The 22,276-nt window shown below is 41.0% G+C and overlaps 1 protein-coding gene across 2 annotated transcripts in view; it reads right to left on the reverse strand.

Annotated features, from left to right (window-relative positions):
• The window catches only part of itpr2 (inositol 1,4,5-trisphosphate receptor, type 2), a 131,075-nt gene that overhangs the window by 27,800 nt on the left and 80,999 nt on the right, over positions 1-22,276 (reverse strand). The window contains exons 39-50 of one of the 2 annotated variants that reach the window (XM_062035595.1): positions 21,901-22,088; positions 21,638-21,818; positions 20,130-20,287; positions 19,855-20,055; positions 18,830-18,940; positions 18,232-18,327; positions 17,374-17,493; positions 11,494-11,640; positions 11,229-11,421; positions 8,934-9,059; positions 81-256; positions 1-2 (exon numbers count right to left, since the gene is read on the reverse strand). The exon at positions 1-2 is cut by the window's left edge and continues 163 nt beyond it. In XM_062035595.1, the coding sequence (XP_061891579.1) occupies positions 1-2; positions 81-256; positions 8,934-9,059; positions 11,229-11,421; positions 11,494-11,640; positions 17,374-17,493; positions 18,232-18,327; positions 18,830-18,940; positions 19,855-20,055; positions 20,130-20,287; positions 21,638-21,818; positions 21,901-22,088 (1,699 nt within the window). Of the gene's footprint in view, positions 3-80; positions 257-8,933; positions 9,060-11,228; positions 11,422-11,493; positions 11,641-17,373; positions 17,494-18,231; positions 18,328-18,829; positions 18,941-19,854; positions 20,056-20,129; positions 20,384-21,637; positions 21,819-21,900; positions 22,089-22,276 lie in introns of both variants that reach the window. The other variant, XM_062035594.1, reaches the window with a different exon arrangement.

The raw sequence follows: 22,276 nt of genomic DNA on the forward strand, positions 1-22,276 counted from the left end.
AACTGTAAGAGAATAGAAAAATACATTTGAAGAAAGAACAGCACATCATGAAAGTGAGATACATATCTTCTACCACTTACATTGACAGTACCCAGCAGCAACAAAGCAGGGCCAAGACCCAGGGTGTATATGGCACGCAGGATGAGGGAGACAAGGAAGAAGAGTATGCCCCATGTTTTGGGTATTATTGGAAGTAAAGCAGTGGACACAAACAATGCCCCCCACAGCAATACAGAGCAGAAAGGTGATAAGGTCCCTGTAAAGAGAAATAAACAGCGAAAGAATTACAAATAATCAATATAGCAATCATTAATTCATTATTCCATTTATTTTATTTACAAAAGTCACACAATGTTAATCAATCTAATGAAATGAGATAGAGCAACCCAATCCCAGCTCCACAACACGCACACACACACACACACACACACACACACACACACACACACACACACACACACACACACACACACACACACACACACACACACACACACACACACACACACACACACACACACACACACACACACACACGTGTATACATATAATCATATAAATACAAATACATATATATACATAACCATATACATATATACAGTACATATACATGCACGTACACTACCGTTCAAAAGTTTGGGGTCACATTGAAATGTCCTTATTTTTTAAGGAAAAGCACTGTACTTTTCAATGAAGATAACTTTAAACTAGTCTTAACTTTAAAGAAATACACTCTATACATTGCTAATGTGGTAAATGACTATTCTAGGTGCACATATCTGATTTTTGGTGCAATATCTACATAGGTGTATAGAGGCCCATTTCCAGCTACTATCACTCCAGTGTTCTAATGGTACAATGTGTTTGCTCATTGGCTCAGAAGGCTAATTGATGATTAGAAAACCCTTGTGCAATCATGTTCACACATCTGAAAACAGTTTAGCTCGTTACAGAAGCTACAAAACTGACCTTCCTTTGAGCAGATTGAGTTGCTGGAGCATCACATTTGTGGGGTCAATTAAACGCTCATAATGGCCAGAAAAAGAGAACTTTCATCTGAAACTCGACAGTCTATTCTTGTTCTTAGAAATGAAGGCTATTCCACAAAATTGTTTGGGTGACCCCAAACTTTTGAATGGTAGTGTATACACATACGTATATGCATATATACACACATCCACATATAGACATATACATAAATACACACATATATATATATGTATATATATATATATATATATACTGTATATATATTCATATATACACATACATATAAGCACATATATGTACCGTCATTTCCGGACTATAAGCCGCACCTGACTATAAGCCGCACCAGCTAAATTTAGGGGAAAATACAGATTGCTCCATATATAAGCCGCACCCGACTATAAGCCGCAGGGTTTTGATGTGTAATTACCGTAGTATATACGGGTTCCTGCTACCACGGAGGGGATTGTCGGGACAGAGATGACTGTTTGGGAACGCAAAGCGTCCCATTTATTAACAATAAATCTTTCAATCATTCAATCAAACTTTCACATCTTTGACATGGCGAACAGCATTCGTGCAGAGTACAAATAATACAACGGTGCAAAGTAATACAAAGTGCTCGCCTGTACGTTATCAAAATAACTAGCCTACCGGTATATGGAAAGTCAGTCTTTAATCATTGTGTCATCGTCTTCCTCTTGCGTACTAAAACCACCGAAATCCTCTTCGTCGGTGTCGGAGAAGAACAGGCCGTAAATAAGCCGCACCCTTGTATAAGCCGCAGGGACCAGAACGAGGGGAAAAAGTAGCGGCTTATAGTCCGGAAATTACGGTACATACATATGCATATACACACATATGCATATACTGTACACATACACACATAAATACACATAAATATATACATATATAAACATATATATAGTATACATACATATTATTATACATATACCCTGCTCGTCAGGGTATAAAATCTCCTGACAAGCAGGGAAACCTGCGAAGCAGGCTTGTAGGGATGATATAGCCTCTGTGTTTTTTCCTGACCTAACGTATATTCCGCTCTACCCCGGTATTGAGCACTGTATAACGGATAAACCACAGAAACCTCGACTATATTATTATACATATTTATTTATACATATAAATATGTATGTACATACATATGTGTATATACATATTAGAGAGACTTAGACTTCCTTTTATTGTCATTCAAATTTGAAGCGAAATTTTGTTGCATTAGCTCATGGTAGTGCAGGATAAAAGAGCAATAAGGTGCAGATATAAATAAATAGATTACTGTACAGATAAATATATTGCACTTTTGCATATGCATCCACGTTTATGAATGTATGTTATATTGTCTTTATATTCCAGCGAGTTAATCCATTTTTGGGGGGAATTGAGGGGATTATTTTAATGCGTTCAAGAGTTTTACGGCCTGAGGGAAGAAGCTGTTACAGAACCTGGAGGTTCTGCTGCGGAGGCTGCGGACCTCTTTCTAGAGTCCAGCAGTGAAAACAGTCCTTGGTGGGGGTGGGAGGAGTCTCTGCAGATTTTCTGAGCTCTGGTCAGGCAGCGGCTTTTTGGGATCTCCTGGATAGGAGGAAGAAGAGTCCTGATGATCTTTTCCGCCGTCCTCACCACTCTCTGCAGAGACTTACAGTCTGAGGCACTGCAGGCTCCAGTCCAGACAGAGATGCTTGGTCAGTAGGCTCTCTATAGTGCCTCTGTAGAATGTGGTGAGAATGGGGGGAGGGAGCTGTGCTCTTTTTATCCGACACAAAAAGTGCATGCGCTGCTGAGCTCTTTTTACAAGAGCTCCGGTGTGTAGGGACCAGGTCATATTGTCAGTTATCTGCACCCCCAGGAACTGGGTGCTGCTTACCATCTCCACCGCTGTGCCGTTAACGAAGAGTGGAGTGTGGCTGGACTGGTGCTTCCTGAAGTCGACGATGATCTCCTTGGTCTTGTCGACGTTCAGGACCAGGTTGTTGGTTCTGCACCAGTCAACCAGATGTTTCACCTCCTCACTGTAGTCCATGTTGTTGTCACGGATGAGGCCCACTGCTATTGTGTCGTCCGCATACTTCACAATGTGGTTAGTAGTGGACCTGGCGCAGCAGTCATGGGTCATCAGCGTGAACAGCAGCGGACTCAGGACGCAGCCCTGGGGGGAGCCGGTGCTCAGGGAGTTGGCCCTGGAGGTGTTGGCACCCACTCTCTCAAACTGGGGTCTGTCTGTGAGGAAGTCAAGCAGCCAGTTGCATAGGGGGGTACTGAATCCAAGGGGGGCCAGTTTTCTCACCAAGCAGAAGTCCAGAAACAACATCCGCACGTGTGTGTCCTTTCCTTCCAGATGTTCTAAGCTTAGGTGGAGTGCAGAGCAGATGGCGTCCTCTGTGGAGCGGTTAGGACGATAAGCAAACTGGTATGGGCCGAATGTGGGGGGAAGTCTGGACCAACATCTCGAAGCACTTCAATTTTGATGGGGGTGAGTGCCACGGGGCGATAATCATTGAGGGAGGAGATTGTGGATTTTTCAGGCACAGGAATGATTGTGGCCGTCTTAAAACATGATGGTACCACAGCCTGGGTCAGCGAGTTGTTGAAGATGTCTGTGAGAACCCCAGCCAGCTGGTCTGCACATTTCTTAAGCACCCTGCCCGGAATGTCATCAGGACCCGCAGCTTTCCGGGGGTTCACTCTCCTCAGGGTTTTCCAGACATCCGCTGTGTCCAGGTTGAGCGGCTGCGAGGTATGGATTTCCTCGCCGGAGTGGTGTTAAGTGCCTCAAACCTTGCAAAGTGGTTGTTTAGGTCGTTTAGGAAGCTGATGCTGTTGTCACAGGGACGGGGGGCAGCTTTATAGTCTGTGATGACCAGTGTTGGGTTAGTTACTGAAAACCAGTAACTAGTTACAATTACTAGTTACTTTATTTCAAAAGTAACTCAGTTACTAACTCAGTTATTTACACCAAAAAGTAATGCGTTACTGTGAAAAGTAACTATTTAGTTACTTCTTTCCCCCCCCCTTTTTTTAAGGCTCCCATTAATGCCCTTTTAGCCTTCATTTCAGTACTGTTATTGCACTGGAGAATAATACAATCTGTTGATCAACTTGACATGCATTTGCATCACTGAACTCAGAAAGCAATGTGGTCTACATACAACACACAAAGACAAAGATATGTTTCAAAGGGCCAATTTATTTCAGGCCAGAAAAAATTGACAAAACTATTTTAAATAGCTGCAACATAATGGCACTTTAACTTTAACTCTAAGTAGATAGGATCTTTGATCCAAGACAACTTACATTTAACTAAAATGTTATTTTCTTTGTGCTCGACAAAAGAAAAGTATTGAGAATGTCTCCATGTTAAAAAACTCGACTTCTGGCTTCGCCATGATGTCTTGTTAGTTGTTATGAGAGTAGCGTATGTGTGTGTGTGTGTGGCCCTTTAAGATATGACAGCATGAGCGGTGAGTGACGTCAGTGAGTGAGTGGGCGAGAGAAGTGAGGGAGCGGCGACAGTGAGTGCGTGTAGGTGCTCTAGCTTGCTGGATGGCTGCGTGCAATAAAGTCACAAAGTTGCAACAAACCCCCGGGCTCGTCTTTCACCCTCAGCTGTAAAGACCCTCTTCCGGGTAAAGTGAAGGTTGTTAGACCCGAAGTACGGCTCTGGAGGAACGTCTACCCTGCGGGGAGGCGTGCTTTCTGTGGGTGGGGGAAAGCACGCCTCTTCTTTTCAACCGGAGAGCTCCAATAAAACACACTCAGATCTTCAGTTTCTAGCCGATACTACATACAAATAACGTAAAATAACGCAGTAACGCATCATGCAGTAACGGTAACTGAGTTACTGTATATAAAAAAATAACGTGTTAGATTACTAGTTACCGCCGAAACTAACGGCGTTACAGTAACGCGTTACTTAGTAACGCGTTAGTCCCAACACTGGTGATGACATGTATGCCCTGCCACATTCGTCTAGTGTTCCTGGGGTTCTCGAAGAAGTCCTGCACTACATATGTGTATATACATATATGTATATACATATGTGTATATACATATATGCATATATGTACAGTACATGTAGGAATCACGTTAGACAAATAATTTAGAATAACTGAAAAAAGCAATACAATTATGCAGGATGAAGGTTGAGCTCTATTGTCGCTAGCCTAATGCTAACGTACAATGGACTAGCTTATAGACAAGCTAACTCAAATTAGCATGGCCGATCGCAGGGCACAGATAGACAATCATTCACACTAGCATTCATATCTATGGGAAATTTATAGTTCTCCAATGAAGCTAACATGCATATTTTAAAAATGTGGAAGGAAACTGAAGTGTCCAGAGAAAACCCACACACGCACGGGGACAAGTGCACACTCGACACAGCGATGTCCAAACGGAGATTCGAAGAGGTGTACAGCTAGATATTGTCGGTAGTAATGTCAAAATATTTGGCTTGAACAAGAAATGCATTAATTAGATTAAAATAGCTTTCTCTTCAACTTTCTCTCCTTATTTTTGCCGGGTGTAGGTGCACGACCAGCAGTTGCTACGCTTCTGACAGGCGATTTAGTTTACTTTTTTTCTAAATAAAGCAATGAGGAACGTTTTTGATATTTGAGCCGTTTTTCAAACTTATTGTAGATAATAGTACATAAATAATAGACTATATAGGGTACATCCAGTCATACAATATATCACTTAAAGGCCTAATGAAACCCACTACTACCGACCACGCAGTCTGATAGTTTATATATCAATGATGAAATCTTAACATTGCAACACATGCCAATACGGCCGGGTTAACTTATAAAGTGTAATTTTGAATTTCCCGCTAAACTTTCGGTTGAAAACGTCTTTGGATGATAACGTATGCGCGTGACGTAGCCAGTGAAACAGAAGTATCGGTACCCCATTGAATACAATACAAAATAGCTCTGTTTTCATCTCATAATTCCACAGTATTCTGGACATCTGTGTTGGTGAATCTTTTGCAATTTGTTTAATGAACAATGAAGACTGCAAAGAAGAAAGTTGTAGGTGGGATCGGTGTATTAGCGGCGGACTACAGCAACACAACCAGGAAGACTTTGACTCGGATAGCAGACGCGCTAGCCGACGCTAGCCACCAACCGCACGGATGATCGTGGTGAAGTTCTTCGTCCTTCCGTCGATCGCTGGAACGCAGGTGAGCACGGGTGTTGATGAGCAGATGAGGGCTGGCTGGCGTAGGTGGAGCGCTAATGTTTTTATCATAGCTCTGTGAGGTCCCGTTACACTAAGTTAGCTTCAATGGCTAAAAAGTCAGGGATTTATTTATTTTGTTTCTATATGCAGTTAAGCACGATGCTATCGAGTTAGCTCCGTACTTAAGTTAGCTTCAATGGCGTCGTTAGCAACAGCATTTTTAAGCTCCGCCAGGCTGGAAAGCATTAACCGTGTATTTACATGTCCCTGGTTTAATAGTATTGTTCATCTTCTGATTATCCTTTCAGTCAGGGATTTTTTTATTTTGTTTCTATATGCAGTTAAGCACGATGCTATCACGTTAGCTCCGTAGCTAAAGTGTTTCGTCGATGTATAGTCGTGGAGATAAATGTCAGTGTGAATGTCCATTTCGCGTTCTCGACTCTCATTTTCAAGAGGATATAGTATCCGAGGTGGTTTAAAATACAAATCCGTGATCCACAATAGAAAAAGGAGAGAGTGTGGAATCCAATGAGCCAGCTTGTACCTAAGTTACGGTCAGAGCGAAAAAAGATATGTCTTGCACTGCATTCTAGTCCTTAACTCTAACGTTCCTCATCCACGAATCTTTCATCCTCGCTCAAATTAATGGGGTAATCGTCGCTTTCTCGGTCCGAATCGCTCTAGCTGCATTGAAAACAATAGGAAAATATGAGGAGGCTATCAACTGACTATGTCACGCTACTTCCGGTAGGGGCAAGGCTTTTTTTTATCAGATACCAAAAGTTGCGATCTTTATCGTCGTTGTTCTCTACTAAATCCTTTCAGCAAAAATATGGCAATATCGCAAAATGATCAAGTATGACACATAGAATGGATCTGCTATCCCCGTTTAAATTAAAAAAAATCATTTCAGTAGGCCTTTAAACTTGTTTTCATGTTAAAAATGTGTTTTCATATAAATAAATAAAAAAAAAAATTATATATATATATATATATATATATATATATATATATATATATATATATATATATATATATATATATATATATATATATATATATATATATATATATATATATATATATTTTGAAGGTGTAATCTTGCCAGTAATCTTACGTTGCGCCACAATCGTTTACATGTAGGGGAAACCCTGAGTAGTCTCTCCATAGTTTTTCTTATTTCATTATTACTACTTTTCCCCACGCTTTTAACCCTGGGCTTTATAAAATGTTGAGAATAATTTATGGATTCTTCTGGGCTCACGAATTTCAGAAGCTGCAAATAAATTTCACATCAGATCAAGGGAATTGCCGATCAGGTCACGATGTACCAATGAAATCGTTGACATTAAATCAAACGCCCTCACACAATCAATCCGTCAGCCATTTAGCCTGTTATGGACTCACCATCATCATGAAGAGGAAACAACAAAATGCTCACGACGCAGCCCCAAAGCCTAAAAAGATTGACCCAGCCATCAAAAAAGGAAAAACCTACCGCATGGAACGGAATTCAACCACAACTTATAGGCCCCAAAAAGCCGGACAGCGCTTGCCAAAGAAAACGACTACAGCAGTTTTAGCACGCAGGAGGAGTAGAAAAACAATAGCCGCACTCCGATAGGCTATTTTATGCCATGTTACAGGCACTGTCTTTTACTCAATTTATCCAAAAATTTAGGTGGGGGCAGTTTATATTTAGGTGCACTCTATCGCCCAGAAATTACAGCATAAAAGTTGTAAATGCATAGAATGGTGGCTGAAAGATGTATACTCCACTTTTCACGCCATCGTTTTCAATTTATCAAGCTGTCGTACACATATTTTTGGAAGCAGTGAGAACTGTACACTCAAACAGAGCCGTGACTAAATGATGCTACTAATACATTTTGGTACTGGTACAAAAATGTTTTTCAATATTTTTCGCAAAAAATTCCTAATAAATGCGACCAAAAAAACGGCATTATTGGCTTTATTTTAACAAAAAATCTTATGATTATTTATTCATATGTTTCTTATTGCAACTTGACAACAATTTTGGCATTAAATTACTTTAAGTATTAAGTAAGCAAACAGGTTAAAAAGGCCCCTAACTTGACATATTCTGTCTTTTCTCATTGTATTATTTTGTCAAAAATATGAGGGACAAGTGGTAGAAATGGATTAATTATTAATATATTTGTTAATTCCCTTTTAATATCTGGTTATTTTCTGTTTTAACATGTATTATCTACACGTATGTTAAAATGTAATAATCACCTATTCTTCTATTTGGATACTTCATATTAGTTTTAGGTGATACCACAAATTTGGGTGTCATATTTAAAGTCCTCATGTGTCCAGGGACGTATTTCCAGAGTTTAGAAACGTAATAAAAAGAAAAAAAGATTTTGTGTAGATAAAAAAATTGATGTAATCATTGTAGTATCGACAAGATACAGCTCTTATACTTGGTTACAATTGCTAGATGTGTAGACCCACCCTTTTGTTTACATTCAGGACCGCCAGCTTGCTGTTAGCTGTGAATGTGAGCTATTGTGTGCTCCTACGGTGTGTTGTGAAGCATGTTTAGCTATTAGCTATTGTCACCGCGGCACACATCATGTCGATGATAAAGAAAAGTACCAGTATTTTTCAAAAGCAGTATACACCATTTTTTATTTATTAGTGCCTCTGTACTTTATTAGTACCCGTATATATATATAATTAAACTTCAGATTAAACATCAAACTTACCTTCATCTCCATCATCACCAAATGGGTAGAATACGGCCACACAAACATTGAGCAGGCAGGCCAGGTAGAAGGAGATACTCCCCCATTGAGAGATGTGACGTGAGAACCAGAACAGAGTCTTGTATGCTACACAAAAAAACATATCTATGATGTTCTCATTCATCCAGGTCATTGTATTCTCAGGGCATTCAATCTATCGCAACTGGACTGTTTGGTTTGTCTTAAAAGATGTTTCGCCTCTCATCCAAGCAGGCTTCATCAGTTCATGCTCATAGACTTAGATTGGTCAGATCAAGTCTTAGACTTTGATTGATCAGATCTAGTCTTAGACTTTGATTGACCAGATCTAGTCTTAGACTTAGATTGATCAGATCTAGTCTTAGACTTTGATTGACCAGATCTAGTCTTAGACTTTGATTGATCAGATCTAGTCTTAGACTTAGATTGGTCAGATCTAGCCTTACTTAGATTGGTCAGAGCTAGTCCAGCAGCTGGTGCCAAAACCCCAAATATTAATACTCCAACATAGGAAGGTGTGCCTGGGCAAAGATAAGATAGCTCTGAGCTCGTTTAAGGGAACATGACCAAGTAATTGGTAGAGATATGTGGATGAGACATGGGTTAAAATCAGACGCCGAGAAGTGCAAGCCTTCACCGAGCACATTAACTCAGTGGACAGAAACATCAAGTTCACACGTGAGGATGTCAAATACACTAAGTTGCCTTTTTTGGACTGTGATGTCCACATTGGAGAGAACAAGGGCCTCCATGTCAGGGTTTATCGAAAACCCACACATACTGATCTATACCTACATCTTGACTCACACCACCCACTGGAACACAAACTGGCCGTTATCATAACCCTCCAGCACAGAGCTGATAATGTTCCCACCAGCCCACAAGCCAAATAGAAAGAGGATAAGCATTTGAGGGAGGCCCTCAAAACCTGAGGTTACCCCACCTGGTCGTTTGTGAAAAGTGCATCCAGTTCCAGAAATAACAAAAACAGAATAGGTGCAGAGGAAAAAGGTGATAGACGCAAAAATATTGTCATTCCCTAATTATCAGCTCTATCTGAAAAACTCAGAAGAATTTTTAACCAACAACACCACAGTATACTTCAAACCAGGCAACACCCTGATTGTATTTGATTGAAGTTTATTTCAAACATGAATACAGTTTCAAAATGATACATTACATATTTGAGACAGAGACTAGTGCATCCTAAAGACCAGACACCCCACACCCACAAAAACAACCTTGGTGTATGTTATCCAGTGTAATGATAAATGCACTGATTAATATAGGTATGGATTTATATATTGGGGAAACAAAACAACCACCAAGCAGACATACGACACAGCATAGACGGGCAAATTCTTCAGGCCAAAACTCAGCTGTCTACCTGCACCTCAAGGAGAAATAGCACTGCTTTGAGAACAAAAATGTACAGTTTCTGGACAGAGAGACTGATGGTACGAAAGAGTAGTGAGGGAAGCCATTAACGTCAAGGTTGAAAAACAATCCCTGAACAGAGGAGGTGGTCTGTGACCCCCACATACATACATCACTGTCCTTTCAACAATTTTGGCCACAGATGCTACTTTGTGCCATTTGTTCACAACTGAATGGAATGCTAACATGGGTGATTCCGACTATTTTGGATTGGTAGTGGTCGATCCACAGTGATTGCTCTGGCACACAATACCTCAATGCTAAAGAGGGGAAATTACACTTCAACGACTGTCATTGGCAATGACAATAGGATTGCTCCCTTGCATCTCAACAGTTGTTTTTCCTCACTATGCTAGGGCAAAACCACCCTAGCACCCTCCTGGTGTTGGACTATAAATAATTGGGGTTTTGGCACCAACCGCTAGACTAGATCTGACCGATCTAAGTCTATGAGCATGAACTGATGAAGCCTGCTTGTATGAGAAGCGAAACATTTTCTAAGACAAACCAAACAGTACAGCTGCGATCGATTGAATTCCCTGCAAACAAAACATAAGGGAAAAGATGCAAAGAGAAGCACAAATCTAAAAATATTGTTATACTTTGTAATCTATTGTTTCAACCAACAGGAGAGTGCAAAGGCAAGTAGTATTATTTTGATAGCAATTGTTGGTTGGTTTGTTAAAGAATTATGCAGAAACTAAACACTAAGAAGTAACCTTCTGCCATATGTAATCACTGTACACTATTGTGGAAGTAGAGGGGTGGCATTAATCGTGCTGCTGCTATTGTATACAATCACTATTATTGAGTGTTATACAGTAGAATGTAAAGACTCACTTCGGATCTTCTTCTGCCAACTCATCTCATTGTAGAGGTTGTCAAACTGCTGAAAGAAGTCATTAACCTTGCTGCCCTGGTCATCTCTCTCAGTGGTAGTGAACACACGCATTTGGGAGTCCTGGGTGAGGTACTCACAGATATTTGGCACAGGAAACACGATTTGTTCCATGGTGCGGTCATGACGCACAATCTGGCAAATTGAAAATATTTAGTGAATTGGCTTTTTAGATTCAGAGGACAGACACAATATAATGATACTGACCTCAATCTGAGCTGTGTGTTTGGCATAGTATTGAAACGCATCGTCATTGTCATTGTCATTGTCATTGTCGGGGTCCAACCCTGATCCAGACCCAAATGCCGACCCCGCCCTCAGACTCTGCTGGAGGGTTTTACTATGTCGAGCCAGCTGGGATGCGAAGTAAAAAGATATTTCAGATTTAACAAATATGAAACACTGTCCATTCGATACTATTTCAGATTCATTTTTTTCGAAAATGTAAAAATGTCATGTGCCCAAGAAATTTTGAAGGCTTGATGTGAATTAATTTGTCACTTTGCTCATTCTTTAATGAATAGTTTTTTATGTCTTTCAGCTTTTCACACCAGGACAAGGCAATCGCATGTTTGATTTGCTTTAGTTTTTACATCGGATGTCTTTCTTTTTCCGATGCAACCCTCCCATTTTGTGCTTAAAACTGACACTACATATCACCAATGGTTAGGTGCTGAGCCCCTGGCCAGGAATTAAACCTGTGTCAACAGCAGCTTGAGACATCTCACCACCAAGGTTGTCATTTTTTAATGAATATATACATAAAGTAAATAAATGTAAAATATCAAATAATTACAGTAGTACTTCAACTTAAGGGTTTAATTGGTTCTCAGAGAGCGCTTAACTCAACATACTCAATATATCTCAAATCAACGTCTCCCATTGCAATGCAATCAGTTTGATCGGTTCATCCATCCATCCATTTTCTACCGCTTGTCCCTTTCGGGGTTGCTGCAGCCCAATTTTAACATGTAACATTCCTTTTAAAAAGAAAAACTAACTTAAATAATATTGTATGAAAACAACACCATTGAATGCACTACTAACAACTACATTAGTTTTATAACGTAATGTAATAATAATGTACAGCCTTTACCTTGGAGAGTGGACTTCTACGGTATTTCCTTCCAGCTGCCTCGCCGTCAAATACACCATTGGCAGTCTTTTCAAATTTTCATGAATAAATGTCCACCAGTTACAGTATATATTATTTTAACATTCTTGGCTAGCATTAGACTCTTTCTGCTTCTGTATGGTGCCGACTAGCTCAAATTGCTTTCACGCTCAGTCATGTTTTTGATTACTTGTTTATTTTTTTAATATCAATACACTTTTTCCAGCACTTTCCTTCACCCCCACTTTCTTCCTTGCCATGGATGAAAAAAAGTGATGCTGATCTCTAGCTATAAGCTAATGCTAGTGAGTAAGACCAGATGTTTTGGTCGGATCTTACAGGGTTCATTGTGACATTTGCTACAACAACTAATGGCAGGGATGCTCTGAACTCACATGTTTGCTTGCAACTTAAAGCATAACAACCCCGTAAGGGACAAGCGGTAGAAAATGGATGGATGGATGGAATTAGCAAACAAAAAAATGTGCCTGTTACTACAAGTACATTACATATACTTACATCATGTATATAAAATCTTAATGGAGGTGTTTGGATCTTTTTAAGGGCTTTATAGGCTCCATTGCAAGCGGACCTTTGATTGTATGTATTTAATATTAGGAATGCATTAAAAAAAAGTACATCCGTCATCATGTCTTTTATAATGATTTTGAATGATAGGCAAAATTCCAAAAAAAGCGCTGTTCCCCTTTAAAACATATCCAATTATATTTCCAATCCCCAAAGTATATGAAAATATTGTCTAAACATCCACAAAATGCCACAATTTCAGACGGCCATTTTGAATATTCTGCACCAAATACAATAGGCAGTTTGCGTACGTTCGGGATCTGATGATGTCACGGTGGGAACTCATCTGCACTCTGACCATATCAGCAGATCAGTCATATTGGAATTATGCAAAACATGGGAAAAAGATGTGCTGTTCATCATTCACAATCCCAATGTAAAACAACTTCCATTTGGAGCCTTCCGTTCTGTCCTGAGGGACAAACAGCGAGAGACGTTTGCACAGTGCCTGTGTTTTTAAAGATGTAAATCTCTGTTGTTTTACACTTCTCTTATGTATTTTAAAATGTATGTCTTAATGTATTTATTTTGAAACTGCTCTGTGACATGTGCTGTTGACCTCTTGGCCAGGTCACCCTTGTGAAAGAGATCTTGATCTCAATGGGTTTTCTTATCTGGTTAAATAAAGGTTCTCTTTTTTATGCATTCTAAATGGTAAATGAATAAAAGGGGGTCCTGACTGTTGTTTGTGTTATGCACCAAACAGCAGTTCAGCGTACCCACACTTTTTGGATACACTCGAGGGAGTACTGGAAAGAGCTTCCCCGGGTGATTCCCTTGTCCTACTAGGGCACTTCAACGCTCATGTTGGCAATGACAGTGATTGGGAAGAATGGCCGCCCGGATCTGAACCCGACTGGTGTTTTGTTATTGGACTTTTGTGCTTGTCACAGATTGTCCATAACAAACACCATGTTCAAACATAAGGGTGTCCATATGTGCATTTGGCACCAGGACACCCTAGGCCGCAGTTCCATGATCGACTTTGTAGCCTCATGTTTTGGACACTCGGGTGAAGAGAGGGGCGGAGCTTTCTACCGATCACCACCTGGGGGTGAGTTGGCTGCAATGGTGGGGGAGGATGCCGGACAGATCTGGCAGGCCCAAACGCATTGTGAGGGTATGCTAGGAACGTCTAGCAGAGTCTCCTGTCAGAGAGAGTTTAAATTCCCACCTCCGGAAGAACTTTGAACATGTCACGAGGAAGGTGCTGGACATTGAGTCTGAGTGGCCCATGTTCCGCACCTCTATTGTCGAGGCGGCTGATTGGAGCTGTGGCCGCAAGGTAGTTGGTACCTGTCGTGGCGGTAATCCTAGGACCCACTGGTGGACACCAGCGGTGAGGGATGCCGTCAAGCTGAAGAAAGAGTCCAATCGGGTTCTTTTGGCTCATGGGACTCCGGAGCGGTGTGCGGCTTCAGCGGTCGCGGAGGCAAAAACTCTGACATGGGAGGAGTTTGGGGAAGCCATGGAAAACAACTTCCGGACGGCTTCGAAGCGATTTTGGATCACCATCCACCGCCTCAGGAAAGGGAAGCCGTGCACTGTCAACACCGTGTATGGTGAGGATGGTGTTCTGCTGACCTCGACTGCGGATGTTGTGGATCGGTGGAGGGAATACTTCGAAGACCTCCTCAATCCCACCAACACGTCTTCCTTTGAAAAAGCAGTGCCTGGGGAACCTGTGGTGGGCTCTCCTATTTCTGGGGCTGAGGTTGCTGAGGTAGTTAAAAAGCTCCTCGGTGGCCAGGCCCCAGGTGGTGGATGAGATCCGCCCGGAGTTCCTTATGGCTCTGGATGCTGTGGGGCTGTCTTGGTTGACAAGACTGTGCAACATCGCGTTGACATCGGGGGCGGTACCTCTGGATTGGCAGACCGGGGTGGTGGTTCCTCTCATTAAGAAGGGGAACCAGAGGGGGTGTTCCAACTATCGTGGGATCACACTCCTCAGCCTTCCCGGTAAGGTCTATTCAGCATTGCCGGCAGTAAGTCGGACCCGTTTCCAGTGAGGGTTGGACTCCGCCAAGGCTGCCCTTTGTCACCGATTCTGTTCATAACTTTTATGGACAGAATTTCTAGGCGAAATCAGGGGGTTGAGGGGATCCGGTTTGGTGGCTGCAGGATTAGGTCTCTGCTTTTTGCAGATAATGTGGTCCTGATGGCTTCATCTGGCCAGGATCTTCAGCTCTCACTGGATCGGTTCGCAGACGATTGTGAAGCGACTGGGATGAGAATCAGCACCTCCAAGTCCGAGTCCATGGTTCTCCCCGGAAAAGGGTGGAGTGCCATCTCCGGGTTGAGCAGGAGACCCTGCCCCAAGTGTAGGAGTTCAAGTACCTTGGAGTCTTGTTCACGAGTGGGGGTAGAGTGGATCGTGAGATCGACAGGTGGATCGGTGCGGTGTCTTCAGTAATGCGGACGCTGTGGATCCGTTGTGGTGAAGAAGGAGCTGAGCCGGAAGGCAAAGCTCTCAATTTACCAGTCGATCTACATTCCCATCCTCACCTATGGTCAAGAGCTTTGGGTTATGACCGAAAGGACAAGATCATGGGTACAAGCGGCCGAAATGAGTTTCCTCCGACCGGTGGCAGGGCTCTCCCTTAGAGATAGGGTGAGAGCTCTGCCATCCGGGGGGAGCTCAAAGTAAAGCCGCTGCTCCTCCACATCGAGAGGAGCCAGATAAGGTGGTTCCGGCATCTGGTTAGGATGCCACCCGAACGAGGTGTTTAGGGCATGTCCGACCGGCAGGAGGCCACGAGGAAGACCCAGGAAACGTTGGGAAGACTATGTCTCCCGGCTGGCCTGGGAACGCCTCGGGATCCCCCAGGAAGAGCTGGACGAAGTGGCTGGGGAGAGGGAAGTCTGGGCTTCCCTACTTAGGCTGCTGCCCCGGCGGCCCGACCTCGGATAAGTGGAAGAAGATGGATGGATGGACTTATTTTTCCATTATACCGGGACATATACCGTATTTTTCTGACTATAAGTCGCAGTTTTTTTCATAGTTTGGCCGGGGGTGCGACTTATACTCAGGAGTGACTTATGTGTGAAATGATTAACACATTACCGTAAAATATCAAATAATATTATTTAGCTCATTCACGTAAGAGACTAGACGTATAAGATTTCATCGGATTTAGCGATTAGGAGTGACAGATTGTTTGGTAAACGTATAGCATGTTCTATATGTTATAGTTATTTGAATGACTCTTACCATAATATGTTACGTTAACATACCAGGCACATTCTCAGTTGGTTATTTATGCGTCATATAACGTACACTTATTCAGCCTGTTGTTCACTATTCTTTATTTATTTTAAATTGCCTTTCAAATGTCTATTCTTGGTGTTCGGTTTTATCAAATAAATGTCCCCAAAAAATGCGACTTATATTCCAGTGCGACTTATATATGTTTTTTCCTTCTTTATTATGCACTTTTGGCAGGTGCAACTTATACTACGGAGCGACTTATACTCCGAAAAATACGGTACTTAAAGTTGAGGTACCACTGTATTTGTTACATAATTTTTTTCTGAACAGAAATAACTACTTCAAAATACAAATTAGTTCAGTTAGTCTAGCTGAAAACAAACAATATATAGTGTTTGTATGCAAGACCATCTTTTTCTACTGAGGGTCGCATACAAAAAAAATTAAGGACTATTGATATTGTACATTTTGTGCATTAAAGATGCCACAACCAGTCCAACATAGGTCAAAATATAATAAACTACCTAAATAAACATCCACATCTTAACTTTGTGTGATACTGTATGTCAAAACACAATTTAGTGTAAGATTAAATAATATATATTCATACATTTATTTTATCTTTACAATATGCCGAGGGCCAATATAAAACAAGCTGCTGGCCCAAAATAGCCTTTGGGCTACACTTCAGACGCCCCTGGTGTAAACAAAGCATTAAAACAGATGTTTTTCTTCCCACTTATGCTTTTGTTGACAATGGTGGCCTTATTGTCATATGAAAAAACAACCCGCCATTATACCCAAGTAGACATTGGTAAAATTTAGCCTATTTTAAGAGTGAAAAAAAGGATCTTGCTGTCACAATGTACCACCAAGTCACCAAGCAAGTAGACTCAGCATGCATTCTCCAACTGACAGACAGCAGACAAAGAAAACACTAAAACAAACATTAAAACAAACACTTACAAAAGAAAAATCTACGTTGCATGGGAAGTGTTGAAAAAGGATCACTGACAAGTATTCCTTGTCACACTCGAAAAGAAAAACACAGAACACACTTCTAAATACATACACATTCTTCCACTCAACGTCACTCAGTTGAGGTCGGCAGTAGGTAAAATGAAGACAAAAATTTAACAATTACGCGTGTGAGGGAAAACACAGGCGTGGTTACTACCTGATGGGCCAGAATGTAAATGTTATGTCCAACATCCAGTGGTTTGATGTGGTCTAGAAAGCTGTCCCCATCCTCTTCCCTTTCCAGAGCCTGAGCATAGGCCTCCTTCATGACATCCACCTGAGGCACAACATTTAATACTAATAATAATAATAATACAAATGGCATTCAAAGCGCTTCACAGTAAGAACTGAGAAAAACATAATTCATTCAGTCCACATTCACACTTGATGGTGGTAAGCTACATTTGTAGCCACAGCTGCCCTTAGGTAGACTAACTGAAAAGTGGCTGCCAATTTGCGCCTATTGCCTCTCCGACCACCACCAAACACTCATTCACATTCATACACTTATGTGAGCGGCACTGGAAGCAAGGTGGGTGAAGTGTCTTGCCCAAGGACACAACGGCAGTGACTAAGTTGGCGGAAGCTGGATTCGTACCAGGAACCCTCAAGTTTCTGGATGGCCGTTCTACCATCTGAGTCACACCACCCCACATTTAATTAGATTATAAAACAGGATTGGTTTATGGGGACGGCGTGGCGAAGTTGGTAGAGTGGCCATGCCAGCAATCGGAGGGTTGCCGGTTACTGGGGTTCAATCCCCACCTTCTACCATCCTAGTCACGTCCGTTGTGTCCTTGGGCAAGACACTTCACCCTTGCTCCTGATGGGTGCTGGTAGCGCCTTGCATGGCAGCTCCCTCTATCAGTGTGTGAATGTGTGTGTGAATGGGTGAATGTGGAAATACTGTCAAAGCGTTTTGAGTACCTTGAAGGTAGAAAAGCGCTATACAAGTATAACCCATTTATCATTTATGTATATGCAAATACATGCTATGACGCAAAAACACACTCACAAGCTCCGTCGCTCTCATCTTGAGGAGAATTTTCTCTGCATTCTCGCTGTCATGGCGGCTCTCCATTATAGCCAATAAGAGCTTGACTGCATTGTTCTAGAAAACATTGTGTTAATTAATTCCAACACATAGGAATATATAGGAATTCAAACCTGCATCAAACCTTGTGGGATCAGTGAATGATTGTGCAAAAAATGTGAATTATGATTGTATTGTTAAGATTATGATTGCGATTCTCAGAGGATTTATTGCACACGCACACATTCCCATGTTCAAGTGCCATGCGCTTTCGTTTTTAAGAAATCCGTTTTTTAGGGTTATCATTAACTAAAATACATTGAATACAACTAATTGCAAGTCAAAAAGAGGACTTATCCCTGCTGGCGAAGTTTGATGTAGGATAGGAAGACAAAAGCTTTGGCTATCATGCTATCAAAAGTGCTATAAGTCCTTGAGTAATATGGCAGTGTTTGTTTGTGATAGAGTTTGTTCAGTAAACATGTTTTAAAAGTCTATTTTTAGAAAGGACATCACATCTCATTGTGAATCAAGATTGCAGTTTGTTGTGTGTGCAGCCCTACTGTACGTGTGGCCTCACCTTAAGGCCCAGTACCAGGTCCAGGCGGTCTTTCCCCAGAGGGTTGATGGGGTTTACTATCAGTGCTATAATGATGTCAATGCCATTTGATTCATGTTTGGCGATACAGGTCTGGAAACAAAGAGCACATGATGAGGATTGCACTGGAAAAACTCACAATGTCTAATTTCTAGTCAAAATGAAGAAAAAAAACCTAATACAGTCACAATCACCTGAATAGTAACTTTTCAGAACGACATAACTTGTTTTTAGGCGATACATCTTCTGAGGAAAAAATACTTTTGAGCATCACAAGTTTGTTATAAGACACAAAACTTCACAAGTATAGCTAAACATGTTTTAAGTTTTAAAAGCTTAAAATAAATGTCCTTTTTTAATAAATCTTACCAAGACAATTTTGACTAGTTCCATTGGCAGATTTTTTGCTCATTACAAGGAAAAATAACTTGAATTCATTTTTCAAACTCTTTTTAAAGATGGGCATTTTTTCCAGTGTGGTGCCCATTTGCAATAGTAACATTGTGGACACTTCATTAGAAAAGTCATCTTGAGAAGATACCGCAATATTCCTAAATTTCAGTACAAACAGAATTATTAACTTTGTTTTCTGATAACAATAATTTTTAACTCCAAGACAAACATCTCATTTCAAATGCACTGTTGCTATTGGGTTTAAACTCAATCAAGAGATGGTTTTCAGTCAGAACATTACTAGTTGTATATATTAGACTGCACAGTAAGATAATCCAATACCAAGCAAAATTTACTTCGCAAACTTACAAAGCTTGCAATCAGATTGCTCTGATGTCATCATCAATGGTGTTCATTTGGATTCTAGCTACAGCCATGATACTTGGGCACGTTTATAATCATTATTTTTGTTTGGTGATAATATTGCTCAGCATTCACCCACATTTTATGGTTTAAGTAGTTCTTTTTAGCAATGCCCTTTTTAGTGTAACGCAGGCTTTAAAAACTCACCTAGACGAGCTTGAAAAAAGTAAAACAATTCAGGTCAGTTTTACCTGGTTTTCATGGCACGGGCCCTGGCAGTACTCTGTGATGGTTTCCAAAGTTTGGCGAACCAGGTCAACATTAATTTCATTAATGTAAAGGCCCAGTAATCCAAGTCCTCCGGTGGTGCTCCCACAAATACAGTCCAGGAACTGAAGGGTCTCACACACGAGATTGTAGTTGGTCTTGTTGTTTTGGTTGCGCAAAAAGTTCTACAAACAGTACAGATGTACAAAAATGAGCAGAAGATTGGAGAGTCCACATGTTTTAGAAAAAGGTAAATCACCTGCAAATCACTATTGTGGTTCTCACAGAGAAGCTGGAGGAACCGTAAGATGGGCTTCATGATAGCAATAGCCTGGTTCATGCGAGTTTCCTCCAAGGCCTCTTCAGTCCCAATCACCTCGGTGTTCTGGCACAAGCCTTCAAGTTCAGGATCCATCTCTTTTCGGAAAGCACAGAAAGCCTTAGAGGTGACAGTTGAGGCCTCTTTTAGTTGCCCTCGCATGTCCTCCTTCATATGAAGTCCTGATTCTGTCCCTTGCAGCATTAGTGGGAAAAGTACATTTTAAATAGAGGGCACAAGTGCATTTGGATGGATCAGTACAGGTGTCTAACATATTCAAAAAGTTAAAGGGGCCCTAACCTTCTAATTTCAGGGTCGTTTAAAATGATGATGGGCCCTAATGGGGCACTATAGTACGTTTATTTTCAATAATAAAATACTACATACATCTTGCGTACACGGTAAATGTGCATTCCTCTCCTCTTGGCTGAAATGCTCAGACTGCACAGCCTGCTACCATGACCAAACCTACTCTCCTGCAGATGGTCAGGGGTTGAGGGTCAGTTCCAGTCCACCACCCCCAACCCCTGTCACCGTTAAGAGCTACATAGAGACACGACCCCCGTAACTGGATATGCTTTTGGTAACAGTAAAGAAACATTGGATATTTTTGGATGAATATTGGAGAATGCGGCGTGAAACTGTGCTAGTTGTCCATGATGTGTCAAGAGCAAAGCAGCAGTGATTGTGAGGTAGGTCTTTAGCGCTCCAAAAAATATTCTCATTTCATCTTACCCTGGTTAAGATAGACAATTTGAAAAATTCCTTTGTGCTGCTATTTTCTAATACTGAGTTGCGGTCACCTAAATTGTCATACATGGACTATACCGGACCGTTCACTAGATTTTGGAGTGGCCTACAAATCAAACCAGGGATAATTTAAAAGCACATCAACATCATGACATGTCACTTCCACATCATCTAAAACAAAAGTACAACATTTTAAACATACACCATACAACATACATCTGAAAAGTTGGAAATGTCGAATAGGGCCCTTTTAACCAAAAATGGCAGGAAACACTTTCCTATGCAAGCCACAGAAAAAAATAATTTCTGAAGTGAACAAAAGAGCAACTATTAAGGTGGGATCTGCAAAATGAAAGCACCCGATGTTGATACAATGGCCTTTTCATAGGCTAGGGATGTTGGAAGTCACATGGCATATGACATGTGACGGCACAGATGAACAACAACTTTTTAAGTTTATGGACCACTCTCTCAGATTAACAGCATAGAGGAACAATTTTAAATTTTGGGTTATTTTTATTGTAGTTTGTCATTTGTGAAAAATAAAATGTGTTATCTATTTCTATTAGATATTACTCCTTATTTTATGTACACCATGTCATATCTAGTTATAGTTATGAATATGTGACTAAACAAAGAGTGTGAGAATGCATTCAATTTCAGTGCAAAAAGCTTAATGTATTGTTGCTTGCTTGTACCTTTTTTGAAACGGAAATGTCCAAAGTCAGCATCATCATCCCTTTTTCTGGAGCTGAGCTCAAACATGTTGACCGATACAGTAGCACGGATCTCCTGCTGGGCCAAACGCATGCGGTCGTAGAAGACCTTGAAGAACCTCTCCGACTTTTTCTGCTTGTATAGTTTGTCGTAGAATGAGTTCTGGTAATATTAAAGACACATTTTTAGCAATACAGAACACCTGACCATCTGATAATTAAATACCTTAAGTATCGCTACTCACCTGTATTTGTGTAGTTCCACCTTGGAGAAGTGCAATGCCCAACAAAACGCTCTCCTCAAATACTTGGTCATTCTTAGTATTGACTATGAGGTCAATCACCAGCTCAGATGCACCAACTATATCCAACTGGCACTGGATCTCCTTTATGCTAATACATGGTGTATCAGAGTCAGCAGCAAAAGAAACTCCTGCACAGAACGATCATATTTTTGTCAAACAGTGCTATAACAACAGATTTGATTTACTCAATACATGGTCTAAATATACTATGCTTAAGGTGGATATAGATATATAATGGCAAAAAAACAAATTAAATAACTGGCTAATGCAGGCAAGTGATCTAAAAAAAATGGAAGAAAACATGTTTTTGAAGGTC

Source organism: Entelurus aequoreus, linkage group LG24, assembly GCF_033978785.1.
Source record: "Entelurus aequoreus isolate RoL-2023_Sb linkage group LG24, RoL_Eaeq_v1.1, whole genome shotgun sequence".
Taxonomy (NCBI): Eukaryota; Metazoa; Chordata; class Actinopteri; order Syngnathiformes; family Syngnathidae; genus Entelurus; species Entelurus aequoreus.